The sequence below is a fragment of the Coregonus lavaretus genome (assembly GCF_964263955.1).
Source record: "Coregonus lavaretus genome assembly, chromosome: 30".
Taxonomy (NCBI): domain Eukaryota; kingdom Metazoa; phylum Chordata; class Actinopteri; order Salmoniformes; family Salmonidae; genus Coregonus; species Coregonus lavaretus.
The window spans coordinates 19,743,178-19,757,751 of NC_140017.1; the positions used below are offsets into that span (position 1 = coordinate 19,743,178).

A 14,574-nucleotide genomic window follows, 5' to 3' on the forward strand; every position below is an offset into this window, starting at 1 on the left:
TTTGTGTTTTTCAGTAGGATCCAAAGGTTGGCTCCCACAGGAGGGAGAGCCAGAATATTATCAGATGCGCAGGAAATTGCCATCGTTGACATGGTAATTGGCAACAATACAATAAAACTGCAGGAAATTTGGGACAGAGTGCTGGCAGACAATATCACTTTTGGGAATGTGAATATGGTCAGCACAACGACAATTGCCAGAGTCCTAGAGAAACATAAACTAAGGATGAAGCAGTTGTACACTGTACCCTTTGAGAGAAACGGTGAATACACAGTTATGCATAATGTAAAGTACTGTAAAACTGTGGATTTACTGTATTTTAGAGAGTAATGGAGATGGAAGCCAGGCAAACTGCACATACATTCATCTTTGTGGATGAAGCTGGATTCAACCTGGCAAAAACATGTCGCAGGGGAAGAAATGTGATTGGACAGAGAGCAACCGTGGATGTCCCAGGCCAGAGAGGAGCTAATATCACAATATGTGCAGCACTGTCCAATTATAGTTTGCTGTTACACAAACCATTCATTGGCCCCTACAATACAGAGAGGTTCATTTATTTTCTGAATAACCTGCATAATCGACTTGTGCCAGCAGAGGAGAGAGGAGCAAGAAACTCCCCTACCTTCGTTGTTGTGTGGGATAATGTGGCATTCCACCACTCTGCTGCAGTCACAGACTGGTTTGCTGCACATCCCAGAATGTCAGTACTATTCCTGCCTCCATACTCCCCCTTCCTAAACCCCATAGAGGAGTCTTTCTCTACGTGGAGGTGGAAGGTTTATGACCACCATCCACATGACCAGATGGTGCGGAGACACTTCTCCTGAAGACTGCCAGGGTTGGATTAGACATTCCAGAAGATACTTTCCAAGATGCATCGCCAGAGAAGAAATAAGATGTGATGTTGATGAGAACTAGAACCCTCACAGTACTGTACAGTATGAGTGATTATACTATACATGTTGTTGATGTTTTTATTTTGTCATTATTATTGCAGCCCTGGAATTTCAGGATTTTGTTTTATGTTTCAACTTTTGTATTTTTCACAAGTAAATTACTATATGCAAAGATATAGAAAAAAAAGCCTATTGAAGCTAATTGCTGCATTTCTGAATCATTCTTGATACATATACTTTAGTACAGTCAAAGTGAAAAGGTGTTATTCTATAATGAAATACTGATTTATGAGTGAGAATGAATGCTTTCTGAGTGAGAATTGTTGCCAGTGTTATGGTCGAACAAGCTTATTTTGAGACATGTATTTACATTTACGTCATTTAGCAGACTCTCTTATCCAGAGCGACTTACGTATGAAGTGTTTGAAGTGTTTTGGTGGTTTGAGTGAGTTTTGGAGGTGAGATTAACTGTCTGGCCAAGATGCATGTTGGTAATGCAGACTGTGTGAAGAGTTTTGAAAAAGTGGCTTCAGTATTGACCGATGCTTGTTAGCAATTGAAAAAAACTGTAAAACAACGCTGTCCCATTGGCGTTATAATACAACTCTGTCCCATTTACATCAAGACATCTCTGCTACACCTTAATCTGAGTTCTTTAGATAAAGGCTTGTTGGGTCTCTTGGTCTTAGAACCTCTGGTTCCTAGTGTCCCACAACCCACTGGGGCTGTTCCTTCATGGCAACGATCAGATAATTCGATGTCGGACCGCCCCCTCGTCACTCCCGCCTGTCATTGCACTGTTGCCTGGCAACAGAGCAGATAATTCTGGGGGGGAAACAGAACATTATGAATTTCACTTAACAGATATTTGTTTTCTTTGTAGAATAGTTTAGAATTTCATTACATTTCCCATCATTCCAATTCTGCTTCCTCTCCCCTTCCTCCCTCCCCTCTCCCCGTCCTTTCTTTCCTTTCAGACTCACCTGTCATTTCAGTGGCACTGGTCTGGCTTTGGCCTGGGTCTGGGGAAGCTGGGCCGGGGGCTGGGGCCTTGCTACTGGCCTCCCCAGCGGCAGGGTTATCATTAGCTTTAGCATTACGCCTAGCATTTGCATTGGGGTTTTTGTCACTAGCATTGGAGGTAGCTGCGGTGCTCCTCTTTCCGTCTGTGGCATCAGTCTTCACCAGACACAGCATCTGAAGCAGTCCCATGGCATCAAAGTCCTCCCCCTCACACACACCCCTCCTCCTCAGCAACTCCAACACCTACAACACAGAGCTATACAGTTAAACACACACACACACCTCTGCCTCAGCAACACACACACATGGAAACAGTCATGAAGAAGGCATGCCAGCGCCTCTTCCCCTTCAGGAGGTTGAAAAGGTTTGTCAGGGCCTTCAAATCCTCAAAAAGTTACACAGCTGCACCATTGAAAGCATCTTGACTGGCTACATCACTGCTTGGTATGGCAACTGCATTGGGGCCAAACTCCCTGCCATCCAGGACCTCTATATCAGGCGGTGTGAAAGGAAGGGCCGGAAAATTGTTCAAGATTCCAGACACAGACTGTTCTCTCTGCTTCCATGTGGCAGTACTGGAGCCACAAGTCTGACACTAACAGGCTCCTGAACAGCTTCTATACCCAGACCTTAAGACTGCTAAATAGCTAACAGAATGGCTACACAGACTGTCTGCATTGACCCTTCTATTTTATTTGTATTTTTGCACTAACTCTATGAACCCTACACACTCACAATTAATTTGCTCTCTCACACACATTGATACTGACTCTACACACACACATTCACATAACAATCATATGCACTGCTGCTACTCTGTTTATCATGTATATCCTGATGCCTAGTGTGGGGATCTATTTTCTCATAATTGGATCTGTATGTGATGAATAGCTTAGAAGGAATGCATTGGTGATTAAACATAAAAGGTTTGTACTGTACTGATATAAATTGTTTCACATAACAAGCTGTGATTCATGTGAGGAACGTTAGGGGGTAGGATGAGATAAGAACTTGTGTCTCAAAATACTAGATTACACTGCTTCTTTGTGATCTGTGAACCGTCCAAGGACGTGTACTGCAAAAAGGTGCTGACTCTCTGGACAGGTTGTTGTGATAACAACTTATGCCTGGCAACAGTGTGCAACAGTGGAGCGCCAAGGGGCTGGGACCAGCCTGTGCGCCAACGGATTGGCTGAGTAAGTCTAAACCACGCCCAACCTCTAATCTGATTGGCCAGCAGGGAGCGGGAACTATCTCTGTCAGAGTATTTTAAGAAGAACTCATAACAATGGCTTAGTTCTCTGAGTGCCCTGCGTGGTATTTCAGTGGACCCGTATATACGAACATCATATTTACCATTGAAGTGGTTTGCATTAATTAAAATACTAGTCTATTTAGAAGACGTGTTTTGACCTCTTTTGTTCCTAATACCAGATTTGAATTGACGCAACTTAACACTAGTCACCTTACCCCTATACATATCTACCCCTACCACTCCAGTATCCCTCCACATTGTAAATATGGTGTTGGCATTGACCCTGGAACTGACCTTGTAAATAGCTTACTTACTTTCTTATGTTCTTCTTACTTCTATTTCTCATGTGTTTTTGTTCTACTTGACTATTCTCTATAGTACTACTGATATTCATTACTGCATTGTTGGGAAAGAGCATGCAAGATAGGCATTTCACTGTACTTGTGCATGTGACAATAAAACTTGAAACTCCACAACACAGCCCTATATACACACACACACACACACACACCTTCATGTACTTGTAGGACTTGAGCTCGCTGAGGTTTTCTTCCAGGAAGAGGAAGTAGAGCGTCAGGTCATCCCATTGGCCCTGAGGGAGGGGCAGAACACTGATGGTGGGCAGTGATTGGTAGGACTTCAGGAAATGGGTGTGTGATTGGAAGAAGGGGCGCAGAGCGGAGTATATCACCACGGGAACCAGCATGGCGTACACCAGCAGGTTAACAAAGCTGAAATCACAATCCGGTAAACTTGATTCAAAAAGGGAACAACAAAAATGACTGGCTAAAAGCTAAAAAGGTGGTGTAAAAACCTTAGCAAAGAGAACACGCCCACAGCGACCAGCTTGCACTGTAATTGGTTGGGGATTGAGGTGTCATTGGCCAGGAGTCCAGTGCGCAGGGAACAGCCGAACTGTGGGGAGGATCACAATGTAGGACCAATAAGTTAGCCAGATAACTCACAACACAAAATCAATAAGTTAGGGTCAGTTGTGACTAGACCCAGTTGGTCAGTGGGTCAGGGTTAGCTACCTGGTCAGTGACGGAAGCGAGGCGGAGGTAGTAGCCCAGGTAGACACAGGCCAGAAGCAAGGTGAGTAGATTGAGGCCTCGACACAGCAGGTAGCGCCACAACAACACAACACTCCTCCTCTTGGTCAGCAGATACTGCTCCACCACTGGGTACATGAAACAGCCCTCAGTAGGGTCGGACACACCACTGGAGGGAGAGACAGAGAGAGTGAGAGGGTTAGCAGTGGTGGAGGACGGGCCCATAGTAATGGCTGGAATGGAATTAATGGCACAGTATCAAACACTTCAAACGGTCTCCATGTGTTTGATGACGTTCCATTAATTCCATTCAGTCAGTTTCTTCTGTTCGGTGCCTATTGAATACAATCCAGTTAGTCTACCTGTCTGTGTGTTCCCCAGTAGTGGCCATGCGTTTAGCCAGAGTGACAGCACGGTTGTAGCAGCGGTCGAGTTCTTCTATGATGAAGCTGAGGTCTGACTGAAGCAGAGGCGAGGCAGAGAAACGCCAGAACACCGCTGGACTATACATAATTACTGCTATCAACAGCAGAATATAGGGGAAGAACTGAGAGAGCGGGGGAAAGGGAGAGAGAAAGGAGGGTGGACAAAGGGAGAGAGAAAGGAGAAGAGGGAGAGAGAGAGTAGAATGGTTAAGTGTTAGTTCCCTGTGTGTGTCCTTGTGTAGCCATAGGGATAGTCTGTCTGTGTGTGTTACCTTGTGTAGCCATAAGGGTAGTGTGTGAGTGTGTAGGGCTGCCCAGCAGTAGGAGTCCACATACATGGCCTGACGCCAGGAAAAGTTAGCTGGAGGGAAACAGCTGATCTGAACACCTGGGAGACAGACAGAAACACACACACACTAAATGACACCATCATCATTTATGATTTAATGATTCATTAATCACACACAGGTAACCTCCCCCACACCCGTGACCTACTCACCCACAGAGACCTCCTGGGCGAAGGCTAGAGAGATGAGGAGGAGAGGGAGTCCCACCGCCACGCACGTCACCATCTTGTCCATGGCTAGCTCAGTGCGCACGGTGCGGTACCTTGCCTGACCCGGCTCCTTCAGGAGGAAATCACTGAACACATACTCTGTAGCGACGTGGGCGATAGCCATCTCTGGCTCTGCTGTCTACTTAGCAGATCGACCCACTGTTTCTTTTCTAAACTAGTTTACCCTCGCTCTCTTGAGCTCGAAATGACAACACTAAAGTTGAAACTGAAAGACGGGTGAAAGACGCACCATAGAAATGTTGACAACACCTAGCTAGCTAAGCTACCGGTAAAGTTAATGTAACTAGTGTGCCACATGTACTGTACGCTTGACCCAACTACATAAATCAATCAAGCCATGCTGTGAATTTAGCTAGCTAAATAAACTTTCTGGTTAAAATGAGCTACCTGTGAATAAAATCTTTGGCCGTGCACAACAAAGCAACTGCGGTTAACCAATTAAGATGCTAGACTTTGATGTCCTTTCTGGGAGGGGTGTAGGGCCGGCCCATAGATTTTGTTTATAAGACGTCCCAAGGATCCCGGATATAAGGTATAGTTACATTTTACGCCCCTACTAAGTCACGCCCCCAATAATTACCCAGTGTGCCTTGCCTTTTGACTGAATTGTAGAGTTTACCACCCATGACTGTATCTGTTAGTGATAGAGACATGGTTGTTGAATTCGTACCGTATCAGTACTGTGTCCTTCAGCACGTGAGTTCTACTGCTGACAATTATCGTTGAATTACATATATCATAAGGCGTTGTACAGTGGTCTGAAACTCATTGTAGACAGGCACAGTCAGGCCTGCAAGTAGGTTTGCAAATTTTTCCCCAGTACACTTCTAATCAGGATTTCTGGAAAATCTGGGAAGGTTACCAGAAATTTGAAACACTACCTGTAAATCACAGTACACTTGCTTGCAAAGTGATGTGTAATTTCTATTGGAGTCTATCCAACAGTAGACATTTGTATTCACCTACAACCTACATTCATAGTGTTAAGAACAGTGGGAGGAAACGACCTAAGCCATTTAAACTGCAACAACCATTTCAGTGGTGTAAAAATGCAATAATTGGATTAGTTAAGAAAAAAAAGTATTTATTTTTGTGTAGCATAACATTTTATCAATCAATCACTCAATGTACATGAAAAACACAGATATTAAAAACAATTACAAAAAATCAACCTGCAGTAGAGCATGCTGGGAAAAAAAGTTAATTTATCATATCTTTAAAAACATTTGTTGGTGTGACTTCTCATTTAGTTTTAAGTCAGTACCACATAAATATTTTAAGTAATAATGACTTTTCATTGACTTTGAGTAGAACTTACTACAGGCATTTGAGTTTAATATGCCACTGAGTGTCCATCTGCAGACCTCATCTGTCAGGCCGCTCATCTCTCAGGCCCCTCTCTATACTGCCACCTACTGGAGACCTCATCTCTCAGGCCCTCTTATCTCTGTAAGTGTGGCTCAGTTGGTAGATCATGGCGCTTGCAACGCCAGGGTTGTGGGTTCGATTCCCATGCGGGACCAGTAAGAAAAAGTATGAAAGTGTATGCACTCACTACTGTAAGTCGCTGTGCGTAAATGACTAAAATGTAAATACACTGAGTGTACAAAACATGCTCTTTCCATAACATAGACTGCCCATGTGAAAGCTATGATCCCTTATTGATGTCACTTGTTAAATCCACTTCAATCAGTGTAGGTGATGGGGAGGAGACAGATTAAATAAAGATTTTTGAGACATGGACTGTGTATGTGTGCCATTCAGAGGGTGAATGGGCAAGACAAAATATGTAAGTGCCTTTGAACGGGTATGGTAGTAGGTAGGGGTGTGCCGAGTAGTCGGTCAAAATCGTAATGGATATGGGCAATTTTCTGGATACGATTATGATCCGAGTATTTTTTGTCATTGTCCGTGATCGAAAAAACTTTATTTTCGGGTGCAAGCAAGCATCCTTCTCATGTCAGTCAGTCACAGAGTTTCTAAACCATAATGTACTGTTTTTTAGTCAGTCATGTAGAGGTTCTACATGGTCTAAATAACTAAACTGGCTAGTTTGCCTGTCTTTATGTAAAGAGATATATATGAAAATAAGTCAATTGAAATAAATTCATTAGGCCCTAATCTATGGACCCATGGCTGCGCCTGGGAGGGCATAGGCCCACCCACTGGGGAGCCAGGCCCAGCCAATCAGAATGAGTTTTTCCCCACAAAAGGGCTTTATTACAGACAGAAATACTCCTTAATTTCATCAGCTGTCCAGGTGACTGGTCTCAGATAATCCTGCAGGTGAAGAAGCCGGATGTGGAGGTCCTGGGCTGACGTGGTTACACATGGTCTGCAGTTGTGAGGCCGGTTGGACGTACTGCCAAATTCTCTAAAACGACATTGGAGGCGGTTTATGGTAGAGAAATGAACATTCAATTATCTGGCAACAGCTCTGGGGGACATTCCTGCAGTCAGCATGCCAATTGCACGCTCCCTCGAAACTTGAGACATCTGTGGCATTGTGTTGTGTGACAAAACTGCACATTTTAAAGTGGCCTTTTATTGTCCCCAGCAGAAGGGGCACCTGTGTAATGATCATGCTGTTTAATCATCTTCTTGATATGCCACACCTGTTAGGTGGATGGTTTATCTTGGCAAAGGAGATGTAAACAGGGATGTAAATAAATTTGTGCACAACATTTGAGAGAAATAAGCTTTTTGTATGTATGTAACATTTCTGGGATCTTTTATTTCAGCTCATGAAACATGGGACCAACACTTTACAAGTTGCGTTTATATTTTTGTTCAGTATATTGAGGCATATTAAAACACTTTTTTCCCGATCACAAATATCATCCGATCTGACTATCAACTGTCAATTTACAGATACGATTACGAATACAAGTATGGCGGCACACCCCTAGTAGTATGTGCCAGGCGCACCGGTTTGTGTCAAGAACTGCAACGCTGCTGGGGTTTTCACGCTCAACAGTTTCCTGTGTATGCAGCTGCCCCCAGACTGCCAAGTAGAATAAATATCAGCATGCGCAGAGAAGCACGAGATTGAACTTCCCTGAACTTTCTAGAGTTTTCCCCCTTAGTTAACACTATCAACGTGTCCCTTGACTGTGGGAATTGCAATGCAACAACCAAAACAAATCAAATTATGCAAGACTTAGTATGCAAAACTAACTATGCAAGATATTTTGGTGTAGGCAGAACGCATAGGAGTAGGATTCTATTGCATTGACAGGCACAACTCAGCCCGTACTCTACACAGACCGGTGCGGCATAGCCAATTAGAGCTGCAGTAGGCCTATTGCAAATAGACCATTTCCATATATGGTTCAGTGCCATTCACTTTGAACTGGACTGCGTTTACAGCATGAGCGCTCGTGAGTAGATACGCTTGTTTTGAGATAAAAGCAAGAGCTGCATGTAGCCACGTGTGCACATTTGTTGATATCCTTTGCTAGTTAGTGAGTTATTAGCCCAGTTATATATCATTTGTAATCAGCAATGGGGGAGTACAAGAGCACAAAATGTGTACATTTCTTTGAAAAGTGAGTTGGTATAGAGCTTTTTTTTGTCTTAAAGGGGCAGTGTTGTATTTTGAGATCGCTTGAATAAGCCAAGTAGCCAATAGGCAGATTGTAGCAAAATGTTTCTGATTCTCTGTAAAAATGGTATGGGAATAATAAATCATTTTATTTAGTAAAGTGGTTTCTTGCATCAAACAACACAACAACATTTTCAGTCACCTCCTTGTCTGAAGGACAAGTGGATAAATAGGTTAATGTCAAGCCCCGCATGTTTTTTTCAAAACTCTCATGGAATGTAGGCCTACATTGAACACCACACATTGGCTGCTACTGTAGGCTGAATGATAGAACAGCTATTTCCATGTTAAAATGTTATGGGATGCATTTCTTTCCATTGTTTTTGATGGTAGGCCACTCTGGTAGGCCTACATTATGATCAAATAGCCACAGTAGCCTACTTGGCCACCATTAAAACTGTAACTTAAAGCGGGTACAGCCTCAGTGTTCACAGTAAATGCGCTCCGGAAGTTGCACAGAATTTTCACAACATTCAAGTTTGACCTGAAATTTGCTTAGTACCGGAAGAAGATTGAGGGAACATTGGGTGCAAGTCAATATTAGGAAGGTGTTCTTAATGTTTTGTACACTCTGTGTATAATGTATTCTACAGTGGCATTTGTATTACCGCGTGCAGAATGCAAACGGCAGTGCGCTGAAAAATGACAGCAAACTTATGGTGATTTTCACTTAAAGACATGCTCCGGAACTTTAGCAACTATTAAGTATTTTTTAAACCTCCCGCTTTGTGCTGGCGTGTCAATGTGTAGTTCATACATGCATAATATATGAACAGAATTACTGTCTTACCTCAATTAGTCAGGAAATACCTAGTTTGAAAGCGACAGTTTTTCTCGAAGCTGTGCTGCCCCATTTTCCCTACATTTTCCCCTATGTGGGCCAGCCCCCTAGCAATTCCAGTTCAACCAATGAACTTCAGACCCTCGCCATTTGAGTGCAGCTAGCAAGAGGCACGCAAGATTCACATCATGCACATACAGCATCCCTGTGGAACGCTTTCGACACCTTGTAGAGTCCATGCCCCGATGAATTGAGGCTGTTCTGAGGGCAAAAGGGGGTGGTGCAACTCAATATTAAGAAGGTGTTCCTAATATTTGGTATACTCAGTGTATACTATATATGCCATTTAGCAGACGCTTTGATCCAAAGCGACTTACAGTCATACGTGCATACATTTTACATAAGGGTGGTCCCAGGAATCGAACCCACTCTACTGGCGTTGCAAGCACCATGCTCTTAGCCTGACGATTCACATTAAATTATTCAGCTCAACAGTTTCACTTATAATTCACTGTATCACAATTCCAGTGGGTCAGAAGTTTACATACACTAAGTTAACTCTGCCTTTAAACAGCTTAGAAAATTCCAGAAGATGATGTCATGGTTTAGAAGCTTCTGATAGGCTAATTGACATAATTTGAGTCAATTGGGAGGTGTACCTGTGGATGTATTTCAAGGCCTACCTTCAAACTTAGTGCCTCTTTGCTTGACATCATGGGAAAATCAAAATAAATAAGCCAAGACCTCTGAAAAATAAATGGTAGACCTCCACAAGTCTGGTTCATCCTTGGGAGCAATTTCCAAACGCCGGAAGGTACCACGTTCATCTGTACAAACAATAGTACGCAAGTATAAACACCATGGGACCACGCAGCCGTCATACCGCTCAGGAACGAGACGCGTTCTGTCTCCTAAAGATGAACGTACTTTGGTGCGAAAAGTGCAAATCAATCCCAGAACAGCAGCGAAGGACCTTGTGAAGATGCTGGAGGAAACATATACAAAAATATCTATATCAACAGTAAAACGAGTCCTATATCGACATAACCTGAAAGGCCGCTCAGCAAGGAAGAAGCCACTGCTCCAAAACCGCCATAAAAAAGCCAGAATACGGTTTGCAACTGCACATGGGGACAAAGATCGTACTTTTTGGAGAAATGTACCTGTTTCCTCCAGCATCTTCACAAGGTCCTTTGCTGCTGTTCTGGGATTGATTTGCACTTATACTTGCGTACTATTGTTTGTACAGATGAATGTGGTACCTTTAGGCATTTGGAAATTGCTCCTAAGGATGAACCAGACTTGTGGAGGTCTTGGCTGATTTCTTTTGATTTTCTCATGATGTCAACCAAAGAGGCACTGAGTTTGAAGGTAGGCCTTGAAATACATCCACAGGTACACCTCCAATTGACTCAAATGATGTCAATTAGCCTATCAGAAGCTTCTAAAGCCATGACATCATTTTCTGGAATTTTCCAAGCTGTTTAAAGGCATAGTCAACTCAGTGTGTGTAAACTTCTGACCCACTGGAATTGTGAGACAGTGAATTATAAGTGAAATAAATCTGTAAACAATTGTTGGAAAAATTACTTGTCATGCACAAAGTAGATCTCCTAACCGACTTGCCAAAACTATAGTTTGTTAACAAGAAATTTGTGGAGTGGTTGAAAAACGAGTTTTAATGACTCCAACCTATGTGTATGTAAACTTCCGACTTCAACTGTACATTGATGCTACACACACATCACAACTGCTGCTACCAGACTCTTAGTCTCAGTTTATACATTGCCCCCCACCCCCCCCTTCCCCAATACACGTGTAAATATTGGACTATAAATTGTGCCTTCCTGTATTATACTTATGCTAAAAGATGTATTCTATTCTACTGAGCCATTTACTTTATATTCATATTCATATATTTTATTATTTCTTATTGTTGTTGCATTGTCGAGAGAAAGAACCTCAAGTAAGCATTTCGTTGGACGATGTATACCATGCGTAACCCGTACATACGACAAAAAAAACATGAAACGTTGAACTAAATTCGACACTCTCTCATTGCCCCTCATAGAAAAACTCTTCACTTGCTTAATAATTAATGATCTGCTTAACCTGGACAGATTTTGGGCAGAGTATAAACCCTCTCACTTCGCCTTTTCCTCTCTGGTTTTACCCACATGTGTTCTGGCTCTGGCCCAACCCATAGGTTTCTGGACCAATCAGACGGGGAGATGCTAACATCCGTGGGAGGGGCGTAGAGTTTGGCCGGAGCAAGGAGTCTGGGTAGCCAGGCAACCATGGTCTACCTACAAACGGCGCTATAGAGGCTCCTCCCCCTCATCTCTCAGGCCCATCTCATAATTAATCATTTTTAAATAATGCAAAATATGGTAAGATTTGCTGTCTCCCAAATAGAGCTTGAATGATAAACCGTAAATTACCGACAGCGACATTGCTTTCCTCTTATACCGAAGTGATTTGACTAATGTTCCTATAGATTGTTCTAAAACCATTATTTGGTCAAAAGTAATAGCTTATGCGTTATGTTGATTACTACTATGAAAGTATCTGCATGACCCTGTTTCGCTTTTGGCTGCTCTGTGAGCGAGCCACTCTCACTCTCCAAACAGTGCTCAGGGAGGAGGGAGAGATGCATTCTGATAAGCACAAGCTTATGACAGTTGTCTAAATGTTCAAAGCAACTACTGTTGCATGCACTAGTTAGTTACAGCGAGGAGAGTCACAGCCTGTGACTCACAACTTTCTGTGAATATATAATTTCTGTTAATATTGAGTTCATGGCACCACTTTACTAGTATGCCTAATGCTACATCTAGCAACACAATCATATTTAGAGTTAGCAATCTAGCTATGTGTTTTGAGTTCCCACTTCCTCATATAGGGCCCGATTCCGACTTAGAGAATTACACCTTTCTTAAGCACGCCTTTCCTATGCACTTCTCAGTAGTTTTTCTCACATTTATCTTAAGTCATCCCATTAAATATGGTGTACCTTTTAGTTATATATCGAGAGAGCGGGTTCAGAATATTAGGGATCAATGAAAGAAAGCCATCTAAATATATGCATATTTGTCTCTGTTTCAGCACCAATTGGTAGATTTGAAAATACTCTGATGTTGTAGATTATTTAGGGTTAGAAAAGTATTTATGAATCATAAAAAACAGGTTTGGAGAGCCTTTACGCACGAAAGAAAATGGTGGTTTGATTAATTCTGAAAATTGCCACATTCAGTTCTTTCACCCATGGTAATATTGGAAGATTAGTGTACATAGAATTATAATAGGGAGAATAGTGTACAATAGTAGGCTATACTGGGCCCGATTCCACGAGGGGGCTAAAGGGGGCTTAGCCCCCTCAGTTGAAACTTTAGCACCCTCAGTTTTAGTTTTATGTTCCTATATAAAAATAGCAAAAAAATGATTGAGTGACAGGTTGGCGCAAAAAAAGATATGTATCTCTGCTGCGCTGTGTCAGCACAATGGACAGGGTGTGCTGCGGTGTGTGTAAGGGGGCTGTGGAAAGCCACTGGGCAGTAAGGTATGACTCCTTTGGGTTTCTATAAGAAGCGGGAAAAAACACATGCGTTCATACAACACAGAAGTAAGACTCAAGATTCAGTGAACACAGCGAACGAAACAGCCAATTGGTGGAGGCCCTGTGTGCACTTGACCCAGAGAGCCATGACTCTTTAGATGTGAAAAAGGTGAAAGCACTGCTGGATCTAAGCAAAACAGATTTGGTGGAAGCTGTGTTTAGTGTCACTCGCCAGTTTTTGCAGGCTGAAATCATCCGCTGTGGCTCCAATGAGAACAAATGGACCTCTCTTGATATCCTGCAATGATTCTCTGGGCCTCTCTCCGCTATCCTGACTGTGCCTACTGCACTGAAACATGGACTGACTTTTGGGGCGTCCACAGCTACATTCAAGAACTAATTTTCCACTTTGACAAACATGTTCAGTCAGCACAGAAGAGGCATGCTACACCTGAGGAAAACTCAACTAATCCAACTGGCATTTGAGGGGGATCTTACAAGAAGATTTAGGGGAGAATGGAATAATCGATCACTCAGTCACTTCCACAGAGCATCAAAGAAGCTGCAACTCTTTTGAAAAGGTAAGATTGAAACAATCTCGCTGGTTGATTTATATCAAAATCTTGCTTTTGTGTGTAGGGCGCTATCCATGGTGCTGATAGAGTGCAGCGAGAGGTCATGCAATTGAACCTGTCACTTGTTGGTCAAAAGCAATTCAATATAATTCCAATGCAAGAACCCAAGTGACGCCCCTGGTTATAGCTACATATCGGTATGTTTCATCACAGAAATAGATAGGCTACATTCTATTATGGTTTTCTTGGTAGCCTATTGGTTTTCGGTGCTGTAAATGGAATTGTACTATTTGAAATGTGTTTATGGTAGGCTGGCATTGCTTAATTGATTATGTGGGTCGAATGTGATTCACAGAAGTGCCTTGTGCCATATCACAATCTGTTGCTGAACTCATGACTTTCCATGTTTTAATAACTAGGCTACTACTTTCAGCATTTAGTTAGCATTATTTTGGTAAGACAACTGTGTGTATGGCTGCATTCACATAGGGTGTTTGTAATAGGTGAATTGCCCTATCTATCTTGTAGCCTATATTCATTACCAAAACGGCCTAGCTGTCCTTTGTGCTGATACAGAGGCTACAGATTTCAAAAGCACTCAATGATCTCAGATTCTCTGCATTTAAACTTCATGTTTATTGTGGTATAGCATGATTATATAAGCATAATTCAACATAATTCCAATGCACGAACCCCCTAAGATTTTGCCCCCTTGCCGAATTCAACTGCCCCCTTTGTCACTTTATACTGCCGCAGGGTCTGGGCGGTGGCACTGTGTGATGACACAGCCAAGTATTGCGCCATGCGTTGGGTTCAAACGGCCATGT

General features: G+C 42.7%; 1 protein-coding gene across 1 annotated transcript; it reads right to left on the minus strand.

Annotated features, from left to right (window-relative positions):
* Positions 1-984: 984 nt before the first annotated feature.
* On the minus strand, positions 985-5,796 carry LOC311105520 (pannexin-1-like). The gene is made up of 8 exons (XM_084147696.1): positions 5,154-5,796; positions 4,927-5,042; positions 4,592-4,776; positions 4,212-4,398; positions 3,992-4,092; positions 3,689-3,908; positions 1,883-2,165; positions 985-1,724 (listed from the first exon to the last, which is right to left on the minus strand). The coding sequence occupies exons 1-8, from the start codon at positions 5,332-5,334 to the stop codon at positions 1,645-1,647; spliced, it is 1,353 nt and encodes a 450-aa protein (XP_084003822.1). The 5' UTR covers positions 5,335-5,796; the 3' UTR covers positions 985-1,644.
* Between the last annotated feature and the right edge of the window lie 8,778 nt (positions 5,797-14,574).